This window comes from Melospiza georgiana, chromosome 11 (genome assembly GCF_028018845.1).
Source record: "Melospiza georgiana isolate bMelGeo1 chromosome 11, bMelGeo1.pri, whole genome shotgun sequence".
Taxonomy (NCBI): Eukaryota; Metazoa; Chordata; class Aves; order Passeriformes; family Passerellidae; genus Melospiza; species Melospiza georgiana.
The window spans coordinates 14,330,278-14,350,735 of record NC_080440.1 but is presented as its reverse complement, the minus strand read 5'-3'; the positions used below and the strand labels follow the sequence as shown (position 1 = coordinate 14,350,735).

At 62.7% G+C, this 20,458-nt stretch overlaps 3 protein-coding genes across 3 annotated transcripts in view; 1 reads left to right on the top strand and 2 right to left on the bottom strand.

Moving 5' to 3' along the window:
• The first annotated feature begins 358 nt into the window (after nt 1-358).
• On the top strand, nt 359-3,869 carry RRP9 (ribosomal RNA processing 9, U3 small nucleolar RNA binding protein). Its single transcript, XM_058032240.1, has 15 exons — nt 359-433; nt 570-652; nt 941-1,053; nt 1,133-1,206; nt 1,325-1,366; nt 1,525-1,651; nt 1,845-1,969; nt 2,194-2,286; nt 2,386-2,486; nt 2,601-2,735; nt 2,867-2,929; nt 3,006-3,151; nt 3,238-3,317; nt 3,459-3,532; nt 3,628-3,869. Exons 1-15 carry the CDS (start codon nt 359-361, stop codon nt 3,731-3,733), a joined length of 1,437 nt encoding a protein of 478 aa, XP_057888223.1. The 3' UTR covers nt 3,734-3,869.
• Nucleotides 3,870-3,962: 93 nt separating this feature from the next.
• GRM2 (glutamate metabotropic receptor 2) lies at nt 3,963-14,473 on the bottom strand. Its single transcript, XM_058031909.1, has 6 exons — nt 14,376-14,473; nt 10,852-11,471; nt 8,292-9,129; nt 6,524-7,587; nt 5,499-5,673; nt 3,963-5,052 (listed from the first exon to the last, which is right to left on the bottom strand). Exons 2-6 carry the CDS (start codon nt 11,308-11,310, stop codon nt 4,979-4,981), a joined length of 2,610 nt encoding a protein of 869 aa, XP_057887892.1. The 5' UTR covers nt 11,311-11,471; nt 14,376-14,473; the 3' UTR covers nt 3,963-4,978.
• Nucleotides 14,474-16,718: 2,245 nt separating this feature from the next.
• The window catches only part of TEX264 (testis expressed 264, ER-phagy receptor), a 39,168-nt gene continuing 35,428 nt past the window's right edge, over nt 16,719-20,458 (bottom strand). The window contains exon 6 of the mRNA XM_058032217.1: nt 16,719-17,559. Within this exon, the coding sequence (XP_057888200.1) occupies nt 17,255-17,559 (305 nt within the window). The 3' untranslated portion in view covers nt 16,719-17,254. The remainder of the gene's footprint in view (nt 17,560-20,458) is intronic.

Sequence of the window (20,458 nt, the reverse complement as noted above, 5' to 3'; positions counted from 1 at the left end):
ATGGGGGCAGAGGAGCCAGCCTGGGGGCCCGGGGGCTCTGACAGCCGCTCCGAGCTGCGGGTCCCCGGCACGAGTGGCCGGTCCCGGCAGCAGGGACCGCCGGTACCGGTACTGGAGGGACAGGCGGCCAAACCATGGAGGCGTGGTTATGTCAGAGGGCGGAGCTAACACGTGACGTCACGCTGGAGTGACAGCGCGGCCGTCGGACGGGGACAGGGCGGGGCGCGCTTCCGGGACCGGGAGGCGGTGCCGCGGGACCGATAGGAGGCGGGATCCTGCCGGCCACAGCCAATAGGCGCTGTCGGGGGCGTGGCCTGGGTCCCGGTGGCGGCCGGGGGCGCCCACGTGCGGCGGCAGCATGGCGGCGGCGGCGGGCGGCAGGCGGGCCAAGGCCCCGCGCGGGGCGGCGGCGCGGCGGCGGCCACGGCCGGCGGTAAGGACCGGGCCGGACGGAGATAGCGAGGCCGGCGAGGAAGGGCTGCCCCGCTGGGGTCCCCGCCGTGGGGCTTTCGCTGCGCCCGTCCCCATCCCCATTCCCGTCCCGTCGATCGCCCCATTTTGTTCCGCAGGCACCGGGCACCGATGGGAGACCGCGGGCGACGGCCGGTCGGCCCGCCGACGAGGAAGTGTCCAGCGATTCCGAGACAGAGAGGTAAGGGCTGCGCCTGGCAAGTGCCGCTACCGCAGCGGGGCGCCGGTACCGGGGGATGCCTGTACCGGAGAGATGCTGGGCCGGGGGATGCCTGTACCGGAGGGGGTGTCTGACCGGGGACGCCTGTACCGGAGGGGGTGTCTGACCGGGGACGCCTGTACCGGAGGGGGTGTTGGACCGGGGGATGCCTGTACCGGAGACATCCCGGACCAGGGGATGCCTGTACCGGAGGTGTGCCGGTACCTGTGGGGTGCCGGTACCGGTGCTCCCGCACACGTGTCCCCGCAGCCCGTTGTTGGGGCGGCGGCGGCGAGAGGCAGCGGAGGAGGAGGTGGAGGAGACGCCGCAGGAGAAGAAGCTGCGCTTGGCCAAGCAGTACCTGGAGGAGCTCCGGCAGCTCGGTGAGTCCCGCCCGGTACCGGTGCCCCGCGGGGCGGCCCCGGGCGCTGAGGCCGAGCCTCACGCACTGTCCCGCCGCAGAGGAGGAGCGGGCGGAGGACGAGGAGGAGCTCGAGCCGGCGGATCTCATCGGCGACCGCCTGAAGGAGGACGTGGTGAGCGGGGAGGCGGGCGCGGCCTCTCGGTCCCCTGGGCGGCAGCGGGCTCGGTCCCCGTCCCGCGGGACCGGGACTGAGGCCGCCCCCTCTGCTGAACGTGCCCCTTCTTCCCCAGCTGGAGCAGAGAGGCCGGCTGCAGCGCCTGGTCGCCAAAGATGTGAGTGCCAGACTGCCAGTGCCAGCCTCGGGGACACTGGGGCACGGCCGGCACAGTGCAGCCTCTGTCCCTGGAGCAGTCAGGGCGCTGTGCTCCGGTGCTGCTATGCGCGGGGAGGGATCCTGGGCAGCCCGGCTCACGTCCTGCTCTTCCTGCAGGTACAGCCCCCAGATCCAGCCAGGATCCGTGTGCTGCGGGGACACCAGCTGCCCGTTACCTGCCTCGTCATCTCTCCTGATGACAAATTCATTTTTTCTGCTTCCAAGGACGGCTCCCTCATCAAATGCAAGTGTTCACCTGGGGCTGTGACTGGCTGTTGCCAAGCCCAACCCCTGCAGGGACCCAGGTGCCCTCTGAGGTGGCTCGGCCCTTGATTATTCTTAGATTGTGCATAATTCCAGGCTCTGTGGAAGGCTCGTTGACACTTTTGGGAGTGGTGGGAGGCTCCCAGAGGGTGATTGTGATGATTTTCCCACAGGGGAGGTGGACAGTGGGAAGAGGCTGTGCGTGGTGCCCGGGGGGAAGAAGGGCACGGAGGAGCGGCACATGGGGCACGCGTCCCAGGTCCTTTGCATGGCCATTTCATCGGACGGCAAGTACCTGGTACGGGCACAGAGGGGAGAGATGGCCCTGGGGAGTGTTCTCCCTGGGTTCTGGGGGCACAGCCTCATGCCCAGATGTGCCTTGCTGGGTTAAAGCAGCCCCTATCCCCTGCTGGGTCAGGAATAGGTCCCTGGGACAGCCGCAGCCCAGGAGTGGGAGTGGAGGCAGGGGTGGGCTGTGGGTCTCCAGGGTGCAGGTCTCAGGTGTCCCCTGCTGCCTGCCAGGCTACGGGAGACAGGAACAAGCTGATCATGATCTGGGATGCCGCCACCTGCAAGCGCCTGCACATCTTCACGGGGCACCGCGACGCCGTCTCGGTGAGCTGGGGGTGTTCTGGGCACAGTGTCTGTGGGGCCAGGCAGCTGTGTCCTGCTCGGCATCCTCACTGCTGTGCCGTGTCTGTCTGTCTGTCCCAGGGCCTGTCCTTCCGAAAGGGCACACACCAGCTGTACAGCGCTTCCCACGACCGCTGCGTCAAGGTCTGGGACGTGGCTGAGAACGCATACGTGGAGACCCTGTAAGACCTGGGGAAATCCCACTGACCCCTCCAGGGGGTGCCCAGCAGCCCTGGGGAGTGAGGGGGCAGAGGGCCCTGCTTGCCAGAGCTGTTTGTCATCATCTCCTTGTGCAGGTTTGGACACCAGGACGTCATCACAGGGCTGGACAGCCTGAGCCGGGAGTGCTGTGTGACTGCGGGGGGACGGGACGGCACCGTGCGGCTCTGGAAGATCCCCGAGGAGTCACAGCTCGTCTTCTCTGGGCACCAGTAGGTCTGGGGTGGCAGAGGGGGCTGTGGGCAGGTGTGTCCAGCTGGGGCAGTGCTGTGTGGGTGCCAGGAGCCCTGCAGGATCCCAAAGCACACCTGTAACTGCTGGCACTTACCTCTTCTCTTCGCAGGGGCTCCATCGACTGTATCCAGCTCATCAACGAGGAGCACATGGTGTCTGGTGCAGATGATGGGTGAGCACGGGGCCAGGATGATGCCTGGGGTGGGCAGGGTGCCCCCTCAGCCCCCTCATCCCTCCCATCCCTGCAGGTCTGTAGCCCTGTGGGGGCTGACGAAGAAGAAGCCGCTGGCGCTGGCTCGGCAGGCGCACGGCGAGCAGGGCACCGAGGGCCTGCAGCAGCCCTGCTGGGTCTCAGCCGTGGCTGCCCTGCGCAACAGTGACCTCCTGGCCACAGGTGTGTGGGGTGGCAGCCTGGGGGGACACCAGTCCTGCTCCCACCCCTGGGCTGGGGTGCATGACAGGCTCCTCTCTGTGCCCCAGGGTCCCACAGCGGCAGCGTGAAACTCTGGAAGTGTGGGGAAGGATTTCGGAAGCTGGAGCACCTCTTGGACATCCCCTTGGTATGGATGGATGGGCAGGCTGGGAATTCTGGAGCTGGGCTGGAGGGTCTCTGAGCAGGGATTGCCCTTCTTGGGCAGCAGGAGAAGCTGTGGGAGCCCCTCACCCTGCCCTGTCCTTTTACCCTGCCCTGTTCCCTCCAGGTGGGTTTTGTGAACAGCCTCAAGTTCTCAGCAGCTGGTGACTTCCTGGTGGCTGGCATCGGGCAGGAGCACCGGTACTGTCACCCCTCCCTGGTGCTGCCTGTGGGTGCAGTTTCCCCCTCCTCTGGGTCTTGTTGGATGGTGACCCCCTCATCTCTCTCACCCACAGGCTTGGACGGTGGTGGAGAATCAAAGAAGCCAAAAACAGTATCTACATCATCCCCCTGAAGCAGAAGACCACAACCTCCAGCCCTGAATCCCCTGGCAGCTCCTAGCCCTCTGTCCCTGGAGCCACTGGAGCAGGTCATTCTGTCCCTGGAGCTGTGCCCCCATCCTTGGTGCAGCCACCACCGTGCTCAGCAGGATGTGAGTGGGGGTTGTCCCATGGCCCCTGATTCTGCTGGCCCCCATGTCTTGATGTGGCTCTGCCCTCTGCGAGGGTCTGTTCCCTTCTCTCAGGTTTGGCTGTACCTGAGCTCTGGAACAATCCGTTTTGTAAAAAAAAAAACAACACCAAAACCACTTTATTTACATAAATTACAAAAAAAAAAAAAAAGTCACACTTTTGTTCACAGAAAAAGTCTACTGTTAAAAACTTGGTTGGGCTCAAATACCTGGGTCCTGTTACTTGCCCTGAGCCTCCAATGCCCCCTTGGGCTCTGCAGGGGCTGGGGTCAGCAGGAGTTTGTCTGCCCCCACTCGTGCCCTGTCTCCCAGTAAGGGATGAGAAGCGCCACACCCAGTGAGGGAAGCGATGGGGGAGGCTTAGGCCCAGCCCAGCCACGCTCGGTGGCTCTCCTGAGGCCAAAACCAGGAGGAAAACATGAAAATGCAAAGCACTGGGGAAAGGGTGATGTGATCCAAGGCTTGGCACAGGAGGTGATGGCAAAGGCATCCCTGGGAAGCTGGGGTGGGCTTTGGGGCACAGGCTGTGTGTGGCACCGCAGTGAGGGAGTGGGATGGGTGCAAGCCAAAAGCAGGAGGTGGAACGTGGCTGGAGAGGGAGTGGAGGTGTGCCCAGGGCTGGGGACAAGGGCCAGGGGCTGTGTCTGCACCAGGGCTCAGTGCAAGGGACAGGGACGGGGTATTTGTGCACAGCTCAGTGCGAGGTCCGTGCCATGTGCGCCACGGCTCGGTGCAGGGCTGGGGGACATGGGGACATTCACCATGGCTCAGTGCAGGGCTGTGGGGGCACATGGCTCAGTGCAGGTGACACAGAGGGACGTGCCATGGCTCAGGGCTGGGGACCTGGGGATGTGCGCCGTGGCTCAGCTCAGGGAGGGGGTGTTCACCAAGGCTCGGTGCAGGGTGTGGAGGACAGGGTACATGTAAGGTGGCTCAGTGCAAGGGGGGGTGACACGTACCATGACCCGACATGTGGGATGTGTAGCTCGTGCTGGGGCAGGGACTGAGCCTCCCGGCTGCACCTGGCACCTCAGCAGGCCGTGCTGTGGGCACTGCCCTCCCTGGGGAGCAGTGGGGGTGCTGTGTGGCAGCACCACAGCCTGGCCCCCTGTTCTTCACAAGGATGACGTTGTGGAATCCACCACCTCACGGCCATTGCACACCGTGGGCACGTACGGCGAGGCTGAGCCTGCACAGGAAGGCAGCAGTCAGGGCTGGGCTGGGGTCTGGCAGCAGCACTGCCCAGCATCCCATGGCTGTGGTGCCCAGGGAGTTGGGGTGGAGGGTGCCCAGGATGGCCATGTCCCCCCTGGAGCTAAAGGGGAGAGTGCCTCGGGTAGTGACAGGCACATGGGGGCAGCTGAACCCCCTGTGTGGGGTGGAGAGTGTCCCCTCAGGGCAATGAGGGCCCCCAGGAGCAGAGTCCCTCTGGCAGCTGTGCTGTGCTGGGAGATGAGGGACAGAGGACAGGGAAGAGCCCCTGGGGGCACATCCACCATTTCCCCCCATTTCCCGCTTTGCCCTACCCCTCACCCCCTTTTCTTCAGGAGCCCATGCTGGGGTGCCCACACCCCTCCCAGCAGGACAGGGGTGCTGTCCCCAGCCCTGCCCCAGCCCCAGCCCCAGCGTGCTCACCGTGGGACTGGCTGGAGCTGGCGGCTGCCACGCTGAACCGGGCGGTGCCCACGCGGTGGCTGGCCACGTTCTTCTGCGGCTGGAAGAGGATGATGTGCAGCTTGGGGGTGAAGAGGCAGCCGAGGACCACGGTGCCGCTGAGGCTCACCGAGATGCACATGGTGGTGGTCTGGACCTGGAGACAGGGGTGGGCATCAGGTGCTCCACCCGTCAGCCCTCTGCCCCAAGCAGGGCAGGATGAAGCCCATGCTGTGGCGCTGGCCAGCCCCACTGGGCACAGGCTGCACCCTGCAGGCACATGCCACCCCACACCACATCCCTCTGTCAGGGTGGCCCTGCAGGAGACCCATGGGCAGAGTATGGACACTGCCCTGGTGGGGACAAGTTGCCCCTGCAAAGCAGGTACACCCCAGCCCTGCCAACATGCTGCTCTGTGGCACTGCCCAGGGCCAGAGCCCGCACTCCCCCACCCCGGTGCCCACTCTCTCTGGGGGTGCAGGTCCTCTCTGGGAGCCCCTGACTAACTGCCCCATCAAGTCCTCAAGGCCCATTCAGGATGTGTTTGGTTGTCCATGCCAGGATGTGCCACATGCTACCCAGTTCCTGGCACTGCTTCCAGCCCAGGGACCAGGCTCTCCCTGGGGCTGGCACTCATGCCCTGGGCTGTGGTGTCTGGGTGAGCCAGGGGCTGTCTCACCAGGCTGAAGGATGACTATCATTGCTCCATGATAGTCATGGCTATGGGGGATCTCTGGAGCTCTCAGGGCATTTCCCATCCTCATCCTAGCAAAGCAGGGAGAGGGCCAGGTCCTCTCTCCAGGACTCATTGCCCCATCAGCCACAGCCCTTCAGGACCCTCCACCTGGTCCTGAGTTACCCAGTGCAAAGGTGACCATCACCAGGTGTGTGGATGCAGACCACTCTCCTGGCCCATGCATCTCCTAATCATGGACCCTGCGTGGCCCAGATCTCCAGGACCACTTAGACCAAGCCCTGTCAGAGCCCCTCAGAGCTCCAGCTCTTACACGGTAGTCGCTGGAGGTCACGTAGAAGATGGGCAGGAAGGCCAGCCAGATGATGCAGGTCGTGTACATGGTGAACCCAATGAACTTGGCCTCGTTGAAGTTTTCGGGACATTTCCGTGTCTTGAAGGCGTAGACCGTGCAGAGGACAATCAAGAGGACATTATAGGTGAGCGAAATGAGCATGTTGGAGTCCCGGTTGTTGCACTTGAGGGTGACAATGTACCTCTTGTCAGGCTCAGTCTCCTTGCCCGTGCCAGGGGTCTCCACCAGCAGCCAGATGATGACGATGATCAGCTGGCAGGAGATGAGGGCCATGCAGATGACCACCTGTGACGTCGGGCTGATGAAGCGGGGGCGCTGGACGCCCTCCTTCACCCCGCTGAAGATCCTGGCGATGCGATTCGTCTTGGTCAGGAGGGCCGAGTAGCAGACGGCGAAGGAGGTGCCCAGCCCCAGGCGCCGCAGCGTGCACACGCCCGTGGAGGGCTTGGCGATGAAGATGAAGGTCATGCTGTAGCACATGAGCACCCCGGTCAGCAGAATGTAGCACAGCTCTCGTCCAGAGGCCTTCACGATGGGAGTGTCGTTGTTCTTCACAAAGACCCCGATAACGAAGAGGGTGGAGATAAAGCCCAGGCAGGCGATAGTCACGGGACCGATGGCCCAGACGTCTTTCCAGCGGATGTACTCCTGGGGCAGCTCGTAGCAGCCGTTCAGGGTCTCGTTGGGCCAGTAACCAAGGCCGCAGTCCATGCAGGTGAACTCGTCCAGCAGGTACTCGTAGGGCTGGCAGGGGATGCAGATCCAGCAGCAAATGTCTCCGGGCTGCATGCTCTTGATCTCGTTTTTCTTGCAGGGGTCGCTGCACTGGGACACGGGAATGGAGGTGTCAGCCCAGGGGATGAGGCTGGTGTCCAGCATGAGCCCCTCTGCCCAGTAGCCCACTTTCTGGTACCGGTACCGCCCCTCCGTGTGGTGGTAGTTGAAGATGTTGTAGCGCCCGATGCCGTCGCCGTAGCGGTCAAACCGAACGACGCTCTCAGTGTCCGCTGGCCTGAAAGGAGCTGCAGGGAGGAGAGGGGGAGACAGTCACTGCCCCAGGGCAGGAGAACACTCACTCCAGCCTCGAGGCAGGGCTCATCCAAAGGGTCACATCCCACCACGGCCACAGGAAAATGCCCAGCCTGGTTCCTGCCTTCACTCCCATCCTTGCTGCCTGTGCACGTCAGGGGCAGGAAAGCAAAGGTGGAGAACCACCGACCTGCCTGAGAGCCTGTGAGCCCCAGCCAGCTCTGCAGGGACAGAGGGTGGTTGTGTAGCCTCCATGGCTCTCAGTGACTCCTGGGAGCCAAGACATCCTCAGCCCAAGTCACAGAGGACATGCTTCTAATGCACCCCAAACTACATGGGTTCCCTGATCAAGGGTATCCCACCAGTCTAATCCCTGAAATGTAAATAAATCATGATGGTTGGAAGGACCCTGTTCTCGAGGCTCCCTGGGGCTGGGTGGGGCTGGTCCCACCCAGCTGTAGCAGGATGGAGCTGGTGGCCAGCTTCTCCATGTTTCCACTGGGGACAGAAGGCCTGGATTGCCTCCCAAGGGTGATGGTGGGCTGGCTGTTGGCACCTCAGGACAGCCACAGCCCTGAGCATGAGCAGGCTGGAGGAACTGGAGGGTTTTGGGTCAAATTTGGGACTCCGTGTTTCCTATTCTTCACCCATCCCTTTCCAGTTTGGCAGCCAAACCCCATCTCCACTTTGGACTCACCATCAAAATTAACATTGAGTATAAAGTCCTTGTAAAACCTCTTGCCATTGACAGGCTTCATGGCATCACAGAGCTTGGTGGAGTTGGGGCACAGTGTCCTGTGCATGTTGTGCAGAGAGTGAGCCATGGCATAGACTGCATTGACCACAAACGTGATCTTGGACTCTGGCTCAAACTTGCCTGTCTTGAGGGAGTACCGGCTACAGTCCTGCGTGTGGAAGCTGCACCTGAACTTCTGCTCCCAAAACTCCCGGAACCAGGGATTTCGGCTGTTATTGTAGGGGTGGAGGCTACGGAAGTAGGAAGCAAACTCCTTGATGGGGTAGGCTGCCAGTTCAATGGTGATGGCTCCCTCTGCCACCGCTTCACTCCCGGCCACCACGCTCTCCAGGGCTCCCCACCCATCACTGGCCACCCACATGAAGGACACGTTGGCTCTCTGGGCAGCTGCCAGCAGCTCCCGGGCATCTTCACTGCGGGTGAACAGCACGACCACTCTGGCATTGGGCTTCTGCAGCAGAGCCTGCACCACCCCATCGTAGGTCTTCTTGTTCATGGAGCGCCCCACCTTCTCGGAGGTGGCGATGCAGATGTTGCGCATGCGGGCCTCCTGCTCGAAGGCCTCGATCCCCGTCTCGCCGTAGTCGCCCTCGGAGGCCACAGTGGACACGTAGGTCCAGTTGAAGAAGCGGAGGATCTCTGCCATGGCCTTGGCTTGGTAGAAGTCTGGAGGGACGGTGCGGGCGAAGTAGTCATAGCGGGACTTGTCGCTGAGCTTGGCGCTGGTGGAGGCGTAGCTGATCTGCGGGATCTGGAAGAGCCGCAGCAGGTTGGCCACCTGCGTGCAGGAGGAGAGGTGAGTGCCTGAAGGGGTGGCCAGCAAGGGGGACATTCCTGTGGGGGGACCCCCACCCTGTACCCAGTGCTGCACGATGCTCCCAAACACAACCATTGGGCTGAGGAGCAGCTCATGCCATCCCAGAGAATCCTGATCTGTGGAGGGACTGGAGAAGAATGGATGGCACATTCACAGAGTGCCTGAGCCCTCAGACATGCTCATTAATCTTTATTTTTATATATTTTTTAGTGTTTCAAGCACTACACTTTGAAATTTTGGTCTGGGGATGGGACAAAAGCAGAAAGTCTGCCATAGGTGACCTGTGGGAGATTCTCAATGGCAAGGAGAAAGCCAGGATGCCTGGCAGCCCTACAGCACAGGGGAAAGGGTTTTAGGGGCTGGGAGCCAGGGCAGAGTCCCCCCAGCAGGCTGGGGGATGCTGCAGAAGTGGGCCAGGGGAGCGGCGCCTGCGCATCCCACATCAGGAGCTCAGTGGGACTGGCACCTTCCAGCACTCAGCAGAATCCTCGTTAGCTTCAAAGGGGAAAAATCCCCACTAATGAGGCTGTTAAACCCAGGCTCTGGGGGCAGCAAGGGGACCTCGGGTGTGCCAGCGGGGCTGCCAAGCCTGCCCACATCTCACTGCTCCCCAGGCAGGAGACGCGGCTTAATTAACGTGGACAAATGATCCTGACGACAAATTCCCCTAATGGCAAGAGTGTCCCTGAGTGCAATGATGCTGCTGCCTGTCCTCACCATGCATGGGAGCTGCCAGCCTGCCATGCCCCTCCAGTGCCCCTTGAGCTGCCCAGCCAGCCCACATTCTGCCCCTGCTCACCCTGCCTGCCCGGAACTGGGACATGGGGACATGATGAGTTCGCAGCAAGGCAAGGGACAAGTGCCCAGGTGGGCTGGGATGCTGCCTCCATCACGCAGTCCCAGCTTTTTCTACCCCATGTTGGGGAATGCAGGGACCCCAGGGACCAGGACACATAGTCTGGCACATGCTGGGGACTCATTAAATCTCAGCAAGCATGTGGCCCACCGGCCACCCCTGTGACCCAGCTGGTCCTGCTGAGTCCTGCATCCTCAGGGGATGCTCTTCTCCCTGCTGAAACCAGCCTCAAGATCCACAGAGCTGTGGGTTTGGGGACTGAGATGCACCCCAGGCAGGGTCACAGCCAGGTCTGAAGCTTGAGGTGCCTGTGGGATCACTGGGGACACAGGGGCACTCATCCTCTGAGCACAGCCTGCCTTGGCCAGGCAGCCCTATGGCTGAGCCCCTCTGAGGTGCATGTCCCTTGCAGCACCTCATGGGCTGACCTTTGGGAGGGAAAGGGGGACAGTGCCCCCTCACACTGGTCTGCCCTGCCTGGCACAGTCTGGACATGAGCTGGGCTGAGGAGCTGCACTTGCCGCCTTGAACCCAGGAGAGGAATAAACACCTGTCCCCATGTGAGGCTTGGCTCCTGTGGCTAATGGAATGTTGGGGGATTTATGCAGCCCCCAGGGGTCCCTGGGCACATCCCCCACAGTCACAGAGATGGCTCATTCAGGTGCCCACCTAGCATTCCCCCCCTGCTGGAGGAAGGGGCAGAGCATCACCGTGAGGGATGAGCGAGCTTCCCTGTGCCACACTGCACTGCTGCCAAGGTTTTACCCCTCTCCCCCACTTCAAAGCCCCAGCCCCACGAGAGCCCCTGTTGCCCCTCAGGGAGGTACCTGGATGGAGACGTCACTGTAGGAGCCGCCGATGACGCCGGTGATGGCAGTGGGAACGTCATCGTGGACGGCGTAGGAGCCATCGGGGCAGATGTGCTCAGAACCATCCACCCTGGTCAGGGAGGCACGCACGAAGTCAAGGGACTGCTCTAGGGCATAGGTGTCCTTGGAGCAGGTGTCCAGGATGTGAGCACCCAGCTTCACCCCCGGCAGGATGCTCCCGTCCCTGTTGATCTCGTCCAGGGCGAAGAGCATGGCCTCCAGGCGCTGGATGCCCCGGTGCTCGTTTATCTTGCCGCAGTCTTCGCTCCCCACTCCCTTCTCATGCACGGGGAAGAGGCCCCCGATCACCAGGTCCCCATCCATGCTGATCTCCTTCTTGCCAGCCATGCCGTGCCCAGCAGCCAGACAGGTGGCCAGGTGCATCAGCCCCAGCCAGGCGGCCAGGGGCACCGCCATGGGGGTGCTGGTGCTGGCTGGGGGACCCACGCCACCCCGCGTCACCCGCTGCCACCCGTCAAGGCCAGGGCCGGCAGTCCCCAGGCATCGGGTGGTGGGGGGTGGCACGGCGTGGTGTCGGTGAGAGAGAGGTGGTGTCACCCCAGCAGAGCCCTCGGCACCTGGAAAAGCAAAGGGAAAAGCTGCTGGGTCTGTGGGATGCAAGGGATGACAGGGACTGGGACAGTCAGTGCTGCACGGGAGAGCCAGGCCATGAGCCTGCCTGTGCCCCCCATGTGGGATGCCCTTAAGAAGAAATCCCCTGCTGAAAGGCAAGATAAAGAGCTGCAATAGCTCCCACAGTGACCCAGAACCCCCAGGACACACACAGGTGGCACAGATCTCAGGGCACATAGAGGGGCACAGGGACAAGCCTCCCCACAGCACTCCCAGGGACACACTGGCATAGGGTGGGCACAGAGCTGGCCCCCCTGGCAGCATCAGGCAGAGCAGCCTGCAGGGGGACAGCTTGACAGCCCTAAAATATCGTGCAGGGGGAAAGAGCCAGGGATGTCACCTGGCACAGGCAGACCAGGCTGGGCACGCAGAGCCAAGGCCGGCTCCAAGCCGAGCCCCCGACCCACGCAGCAGCATCGGGGGTGCTGACAGATGCCACCCTCTAGCCGACAGCCCTGCCAAAAGCAGCCAGCCACGAGCCCACAGTGCCCACAGCACCCAGTGCCCACAGTATTTTAATGTCCATCCCACAGCCGTGGGGCTGCTGCTGCCCCCAGAGGTGTCCGTGGCACCGGGCTGGAGCAGGGACTCTCCGCTGGCTTCACCCTCACACGGCAAGGCGCAGGTTCTGGCAGCCGCGGTGCTTCAGAGTCTGTTCTCTCACCACCGCCCCTTCCTTCCCTGTATACTAAATTCAGAGATTTCAGTAAAAGTAAGAGCCAGGTTTGCTGACTCCCTCTGCAGAAAGCACGGAGGCGCGGGGGAATCAAAGGCTTTTGCAGCAGGCAGGCCTTGTTTTGGCAGAGGATGCAGTGCCCTCCGAGATTGGTTGTCTTTTCCCAAATCACAGGAGAGATTTGTTTCCCATTTGAAGCTGACTGCTGAAATCCCTCGGGGCTGGCATTTCAGGGACCACGGGAGAAGGAGACCCCTTGGCAGTCCAGAAGCCTCAGGCTGCTCTGAACGGGAAGCTGCTGATGCTGTGCCTGGACCACGGCCTCCTCCACAGCCCAGCAGCGCTTGTGGGGGCACAGAGGGTGGGAGGGGGATGCCAGGGAGTGCTGCCCCCCTGCAGTTCCCTGCAGCTGTACTGAGGCTGCTCTCCCTGAGCAGCAGGAGGGGACCCCCTGATGCCCCTGTGCTGCTCCCAGACAGGTGATGGCTGTGCTGGGGAGCCCTCCAGCAAGCAGCCAGAGCTGGCAGTGATGCCCAGGGGGCTGCAGGCAGCAGTGTGGCACAGAGCCTAAAGGGGTGGGGTGGGGTGACACTGGCTGACCTCCTCCTCTTCCTGCATGCCCCTAATTGCCTATTCTCAGGTGCTGTCTGCTGCTGCTGAGTCCCCATCTGTCTCAGGGCATCTCCTACCTGACCCTGCAGTGTGAAGGACTTTGGAGATGAGAGAAGGAAGGGTCCCTGCCTTATTTCAGGAATAAATGCTTCTAAGGGACCCGGGGTCTCCTCAGGCAGGGGAGAGGCCACGGGCACATGGATTATTGATGGAGCCCATCAGTGGCAGGCTGAGCCTGGCACAGGGGCCCGGTGGTACTGGGAACCCGGGTCCCTGTGATCCAGATCGTTTGGGGCAGCTGACAGGACCCACCAGATGAAAGGCACCTTCAGGCCAAGCTCCTGTGAAGGGCAAACCACCATCCCCCGGCAGCGAGCCACGGTGGGCAGCGAGCAGGGCTCCCGCCATTCCCGCAGCTGCTCCCCTCGGCTGGTTCAGTGCCGGGGCTTTGACAGCCCGCGGGAGCCGCTGGAGAACGGCCGGGGAATGGAAGCACCGGGCAGGGCAGAGCCAAGTCCAGCCCGACAGCCGCGGAACGGCGGGCAGCTCCAGCGGGCAGCCTCTCCTCGCACCGCGAGCGGGCTGGGTGAGAAGGGGCCGCGACTCCGCCGTGCTCGGAGCGCTTCCCACCCGTGCCGGGAGCCCCGACCCCGCCGACACCGCATCCCAGGGCTGTGCGACACCTGGGGGACACCGCATCCCAGGGGCTGTGCGACACCTGGGGACACCGCATCCCAGGGGCCGTGCGACACCTGGGGGACACCGCATCCCAGGGGCCGTGCGACACCTGGGGCGTGTGCGAGAACGGCGGGGCTGCGGGGGCGCAGGGACAGTGTCGCCTCCCGCGGAGGTCCCGGAGGTCCCAGGGCCACCGAGCTCTGCCGGGAGTCCCCAGCTGTCCCCTGCTCAAGGGCTGCCAGCCCCGAGACCCCGCGGGGCCGAGCCGCTTCTCCAGGGCGCGCCCCCCGCCCCGCATCCCGTCCCGAGCGCGCCCCGAGATCCGGCTGCGCCCCCACAGCCCCCTCCAAGCCCCGGCTCTCCCCGGGCCGGACAGACGGACGGGAGACCGGGGGAACAGCAGGGACCGGGGTCTGTCCCCGCCGGGCCGGGCGGTGACCCTGCGTCCCTGCCCCGGTGCCGGCGGGCAGCCCCGGCCGGGAGCAGCGGGTCCTGCTGAGCGCCACTGCGGGCTCGGGGCTGCCGGATCACCGGGGGACCAGAACCCCCCAAGCCGCTCTCCCGGAGCGCCGCGTCTTGCGCCGGGCAGGGGTGAGCGGCGGGAGCAGCCCCGGTGCCACCCCGACCGCCCGCATCCCCGGCCCCGCCTGTGCCCGTGCCCGTGCCCGTGCTCTGCTCTCGTCCCGCAGCTCCGGGAGCCCCGGCACCGGGCACCGGGCTCCGAGCCCCGCCGTGGCGCGACCCCGACGGCAGCGGGATGTCGCCGGTCTCCGTGCGGCTCCACCGCCGGCACCGGGGCTCTGGAGACGGAGACGCGCGGCGGGACACGGCGCGAACCGAGGTCACGGCGATGGGAGTGCCGGGGTGGGAGCGCAGCCCTTACCTGGGCCCGGCGGACTGTGCCGGGAGCCGGTGCCGGTGCCGGTGCCGCGGCTGTCTCGGAGCTGCGGCTGCCACCGCCTCCCGCCGCCGCCTCTGACACTCCGCCAGCCCCAGCAGAGCGGAGCCGCTCCGCCCCCCGCCCGGCCCGGCCCGGCCCCCGCCCCGGTCCGGCCCGGCCCGGCCCGGTGGGCAGCGGCAGCGCCGGGGCCGCCCCGACTGCCCCCCGCTCGCTCCGGCACCGGCCGAGCCGGGCAGGGCACGGCCGGTATGGGGCAAAGCCAGGGGCAGGGGGCCGGGTCCGGACAGAGCACGGGCGGGACACGAACAGAGAAGATAAAACACAGGCAAGACACAGCCAGGCCCAGCAAGGGATGGTCAGACTGGGCCAGAACACCGTCAGGATGCAGGCAGGACATGGCCAGAGCAGGCAGGACACGGGCAGAGCAGGCAGGACACGGGCAGAGCAGGCAGGACACGGGCAGAGCAGGATGACATGGCCAGAGCAGGAGGACATGGCCAGAGCAGGCAGGAATTGCTCTGCACACTGACAGACCTGTCAGGGCACAGCTCGGCACCTGCTCCCCTGGCCCCAGAGCCCCCAGCTCATTCCCAGACAGTGAGGGGGACCCAGCCCCAAACCAATCCCACAGCCACAAGCTGGTGCCCCAGGGTTTGTTCCCCCCTTGCCCGGCCTGCCCTCTGCTCCCCAAGTCCTTGTGAGGGTTTGAGGCGCCCGGCGTTACCCCACTGCCCAGCTCTGCATTCCACACAGCCCCAGCACTCCCTGGCAGCCCAAGCACCCGGCTGGGGAAGGCTCTGGGCCATACAAAAAGAGGCACGGGCAGGGCAGGGCTGTGTCCCAGATCTCCACCAATCGCCCAAACTCTTCCTAGAGCCGTTCAGCTGCCCAGGATCCTGCAGCATTGCATCCTCAGAGCTCCATCACTCAGAGACAAGAAGGGGACAGGGGATGACACAGGGAACAAGGGTCCTTCTGGGCACTGCCCCGAGTAACCACCTCACCACCGTGTGCCTCAGTTTCCCCTCTGCCAGCTTCTGCACTCGCAGGCTGTGGGTTAAGGGCACTGCAGTGAGTCAGACACTGCTGGACCCCCTTCCCTCCGGCAATCCTGGTTTGGGGAGGGATAATATGGAACATCCACAGCAGCAGGACCCCAGACCACACCAGCCCTGTCCTTTCAGGACTGTTGGCACAGACAGGGTGGGACACTGGGCAGAGGAGGGTGTCTGGGCTGGGGGAGCTCACCACTGCAGGCCAGGGTGGGCAGAGGTGGTGAGGAGGACTGGAGGTGTGCTGTGCCAAGGGATGTGGCACTGCCGTGGTCCCACCTCCCCCCAGCAGGTGGGTGCTGGCTCCAGCCACACCGGCTGCTGCTCCAGAACGATGGCAAAGCCCCCTGGTGCCCAGCTTCAGTGGGGTTAGGGGACAAGCACCGTCAGTATCCATCCACTGCCTGGCTCCAATCCCCCGGGAGCCTCAGCCAAGCATAAATATTTCAGGGGGCTTGGCAGTTTTGTAATAACCAGCAACAAAGATAAACACCGGGAAGAGCAATATTTTTCCATGTGGGCTGGAGGAGTTTAATATTTTATCACTCAGAGCACAAAATATTTATGAACAATCCCGTGTCAATCACTGGCTGAGGACTAATCATGACCTTTCCAAGCCAGGGAGGACACATTCCCACCATGGAGAGACAGTCACACCTCCCCCAGCCCTGACACCCCCAACCCAAGTCCCAGTTTTGGGCTGCCACATTTGACCGCCAGGAACAATCCCTGGGCTGCTGGAGGCACCCAGGGCACTCAGCAGGAGCTCTGGCACCTGGCATTGCCCCGTGGCACTGTCACCATGATGTCCAGGCTGCTCCCTTGCCCCAAGCTGAGAGACAGGGAACAGGGACCACCCCAGGCAGCCCTCCCTGCCTGCATTCCACAGCAGCAGGACAGACAGGCGGGATGTCAGGAAGGCACAGTGCAGACAACCTGGTGTCCCCTGCCACAGGAGGAGGCCCAGCAGCAGCTTTATATCTGGCTTTATACTGGTTTTACTCTCCACCGGTTCCCAGGAGTGGGGATGCCACCTCCCTCCAGCTCTGCCCAGCTCAGCAGAGCAGCTGGGACCCTCCTTCCCCTGCAGCTGGCACAAGCTGGGTTGCCCAGGCAGGGAGAAAGCCTGAGCAGCAGGGATGCAGAGCCCCTGGGCAGCTCTTTGGCTCAGCTGAGGGCTGTGGGGGCAGCTCCCACCCACAGCCCACTCCCCACCATGGGACAGGATGGCACAATTGGCCAAAGGACAAGTCAGCAATGCACCAGCCACCAGTGAGGAAAAGCATCCACTTTATTACAGATCCCAAAGTGCCCGTGGCAGTGCCAGGAGGACCACATTTACACAGGATGTTTCCATTGCTCAGCAAGGGGAAGAGAAGAGGGGAACAAACCCAACTGACCCAACTCACAGCTCTTTGGTGCTAGAAAACGTGGTGGTGCAGCAGAGAGAAGCTGTGGGTGAGAGGGGCACCAGCAGAGACGAGGGGGGACATCCCTGACATCCACCACCATCCCCCAGACACCTGCAAGGATCCTGCCACGTGCCTGGACACACACACACACAGAGCAAATGCATTTCATGTCCCCCCAGCCTGCACCTAACCCTGCGCCACCAAGCACCACAGAAATCCCCCCCCCCACCTCCCAGCACCCCCAAAAACAGTCAAACACCCTTTCTGCAAAGAGGGAGAGCAGGTCCTGGGGGGAATCAGCAGCCAAAATCTCTTGGCTGGAGAGGAAGGAGGTGGGAAAGGCAACTGGTTCCCATAACTCAGACCCCGGAGGGAGGCGAGGCAGCCGGGTCTCTCTTCACTCCTCTCCTCTCTCAGCAGCAATGGGCTCCTTGGTCCACTTGTCTGTGAGCTCCTGGCTGCCCGCGTCAGGCAGCAGCCCCGGGGCTCCCTCCCCGTCGCCGGCAGCCTCCAGGTCGAGCTCCTCGAAGGAGGAGCCGCTGGCCCCGGACTCGCTGTAGCTGTGCTCGCTGCGCGTGTCCGCCTCCTCCCGGCCGCGGCTGCCGGCCAGGGGCAGCAGGATGGACGTGGCCACCGACGTGTCCCTGCTGTCAGTCGTGGCCTCCACGCTGATGGAGCTCGTCTCGCTCATGGTGTCCACCCCTGGCATGGAGAGAGAATGGGGAACAGTGAGTGCTGTGGGAAGATGGGGCCACAGCCTTCGAAGCCACCAGAAGCCTCTGAGCTATCAGAGACCAGCTCCTACCTCTTGTCCCTCCTATGCCTTTGAGACATGACCAAGTCAAGCGTGGGCTGAGCTCAAACTGCTCCCTGAAATCAGGAACCCCCAAAGAAGCACCAGCCTCCAGCCATACCCTGGCCTGGCCACACCATGGCCCCACAGCTGCTCCTTGTGCACACAGCAAGGACCTGCCAAGCCCTTCCTTGGGGAGAATGCAAGCCTGTCTCTGGCTTGGCACCAGCAATGAGACAAAGGGCAGGAAGGACACTGTGCTGTGAGGGTGCTGTGAAGCTACAGCACTGTTTAAACACTCCAGGGGATGATGGTACAAGTGCAAATACTCAAATGTCCTGCTGTCAGGAGCAGGTATGGATGTCCAGCCTCATGCCAGGGCATCCTGGTGCCTCCAGCACCTGACAGGCTGCTCCCACTCCCTCCATGGCTCCCCCAGAGCCGGCAGCCCTGGCAGCAGTGTGAAGATAGGCAGGGGAGCAGCAGACAGGTCTCGGGGTGCCAGAGGACAGGGGGAGCCTTCCCAGCTCATTCTGTGCTTCTGCACATGACCTGGCTGCCAGCCAACCCCATCTCATGGCCAGGCCCCCGGGGCTGTCCCTGCCTGCCCAGGTGGGGCCCTCGGCCCAGCTCCCCCTCCCCAGATCCCTGCCTCATTAGCTCCATCGACAGTACAATTAAGGAGTCCACAAGGAGAGGAATGTGTCAGATTGAGACCAGCAGCTCGGTGCTGTTGCCAGAGCAACCAGCCAGGAGACAAAACCCTCCTGTCTGTTAAACATTAATTATTGTTAATTATGACATCACAGATCCACGTGGTTTATTATGACATCACAGATCCTCATTGTTAATTACAATACAGGCTTCCATCATGGCCCTGCCTGCTCTATCTCCTCCCTGCCTGCCTTGCATCAGTGGGAAGTGAGTGCCAGGCTCTGTCACTTCCCAGCACCTCCATCCATGCTGGACTGAACACCCCTGTTGAGGATCATGCCCAACACCAGAAGGGAAACCAGGAGGAGCAGCAGCACTCCTGGAGGACTGGGGCCTGCCACCAGCAGGGCTGGGAAGTGTCAAAGGGGAGCATCACCATCCTAGGTGGGAGAGGAGAGCCCTTTTCTCCACACTGTCTCCTGCTGGTGCAGCTCCATCCTCAGCTGCTGCCATGGGGCTGCCTTGGGCTCCCACAGGAGTTTCCAGCCTCCCCCAGCTCCTGCAGCCAGGCTGCTTGCTCTCCTGCAGCTGTGTGGCAGCCACTGATCTCCTGAAGGAGATTCACCACGGAGGGAACTTTCCTTCCAAACATCCTTGAAACCTTTTTCTGCGCTGTTTTTCTTCCCAGCCTGGGCAGCTGCCAGCAGAGCTGCTTGTAAATGGCAGAACTCTGCCTCCTGAGCAGCAGCATCATCATCCCACGGCCCTGAGTGACGGCTGCTCCCAGGACCCAGCAGTGGCAGCAGGATCAGGGGCAGCCAGAAAAGATCCACAGACACAGTGCTTCATCCCACCTGGATGGCTTCATCCTGGAAAGGAACCTGAGCCTCACCCTCTCACCTTGGCAATGCTTTGGGCAGCTGGCACAAACCGAGCCCTCAGCCCAGGCAATGCCGGCTGACCCCTCCCATGGAAAGGAGGAAAAAACCACTGCCCACTGACACACACTGCCTTTGCTGCAGCATCAGGGAGCAGCTGACATGGAAACTACATTTACTCTAAGTTAAAAAGGATGTTGTGCTCGCTGAAGGGGACAGCAGCCACTGAGTGGGCAGCAGGAAGGTGGGAGATGCTGTCCTGTCCCACCTGACAGGAGCTCAGCAGGGCACTGGGTCAGCAGGGAGCCTCTGGGAAGACTGAGAGCTGTGGGGGATGAAAGGGAGATGAAGACCCTGAGCCTTGAAGACAAATTAGGGTTTGCAAGGTCTTTAGTGGTCATCTGAAAAGAAGAAATAATCTGATTTGGCCAAATTGGTGGCCTGAGGTGGCATGGACATGTTCCCACCACGGCTTCATGACAGCTCATATCATGTGTGGCCATCCTGTGTCCCTCTAAGATCCCAGGGGACAGGAGTGACACCAGGCCCCCAAGCAGTGCCCTTCCTGCTCAGCACCTCTCCCCTGGCACCCCAGGGAACATTTTGGCTCAGAATTTGTCATGTAACCCCATGACACAGAGCAAAGAAGCTCCTGAGGAGAGGAGCAGCAGCTCAGGAAGAAGAAGACAGGGATGAAGCTGACCTACACACTGCTCCAAGCCACCACTGTGGGAAAGCTCTGCTGTCCTTGCTCTCATGGCCACCTTCCCGTCCCTTGCTCCAAGGGTGACAGTAAATCCAGTCCTGTTTCCCTTCAGCCAGCCACTTTGTCACTGCTCTGTCACTTCTGATCATGTTCGAGCAGCCTCAGCTGGCAAATCTGCCCAGTTCAGCAGCCTTGCTCTCCCCTGCACAGGAAAGGGTGGCTCTGGCACGGCCCCTGAGCCTGGCCAGCATAAATGCCTGGGGTGGGCAGGGCAGCAGAGCTGCTGCTGCCAGGGACCATGTGGGGCCAGCTGTGGCAGGGGAACGTGGCAGGAACACCCAGCTGTCCCAGAAGGGAGGCCAGGCAGGCAGGGCAAGGGGCTCTGAGAGGGCAACCAGAGCCCTGGGGGAGGGCAAGCAGGGATCCAGCCCCCATCTCACAGCTCACCCTTCCAGCAGCTGTTACACCCACTTGTCCATCCTCCCACACACCTTGTTTGTCCTCCCATGGCCCATTCCTTGCATCCACCTTCCCAAGGCTGGTCCTTACACCAGGAACCAGTCCAGCACC

Coding starts and splice junctions, on each gene's coding strand:
- RRP9 (XM_058032240.1), top strand. CDS start 359: ATGGCGGCGGCGGCGGGCGGCAGGCGGGCCAAGGCCCCGCGCGGGGCG. Junction 2,930..3,005: donor GTGTCTGGTGCAGATGATGG/GTGAGCACGGGG, acceptor CCATCCCTGCAG/GTCTGTAGCCCTGTGGGGGC. Junction 3,533..3,627: donor GGCATCGGGCAGGAGCACCG/GTACTGTCACCC, acceptor TCTCACCCACAG/GCTTGGACGGTGGTGGAGAA.
- GRM2 (XM_058031909.1), bottom strand. CDS start 11,310: ATGGCGGTGCCCCTGGCCGCCTGGCTGGGGCTGATGCACCTGGCCACC. Junction 9,130..10,851: donor ACAGTGACGTCTCCATCCAG/GTACCTCCCTGA, acceptor TCCTGCACGCAG/GTGGCCAACCTGCTGCGGCT. Junction 5,053..5,498: donor CAGCTCCAGCCAGTCCCACG/GTGAGCACGCTG, acceptor CTTCCTGTGCAG/GCTCAGCCTCGCCGTACGTG.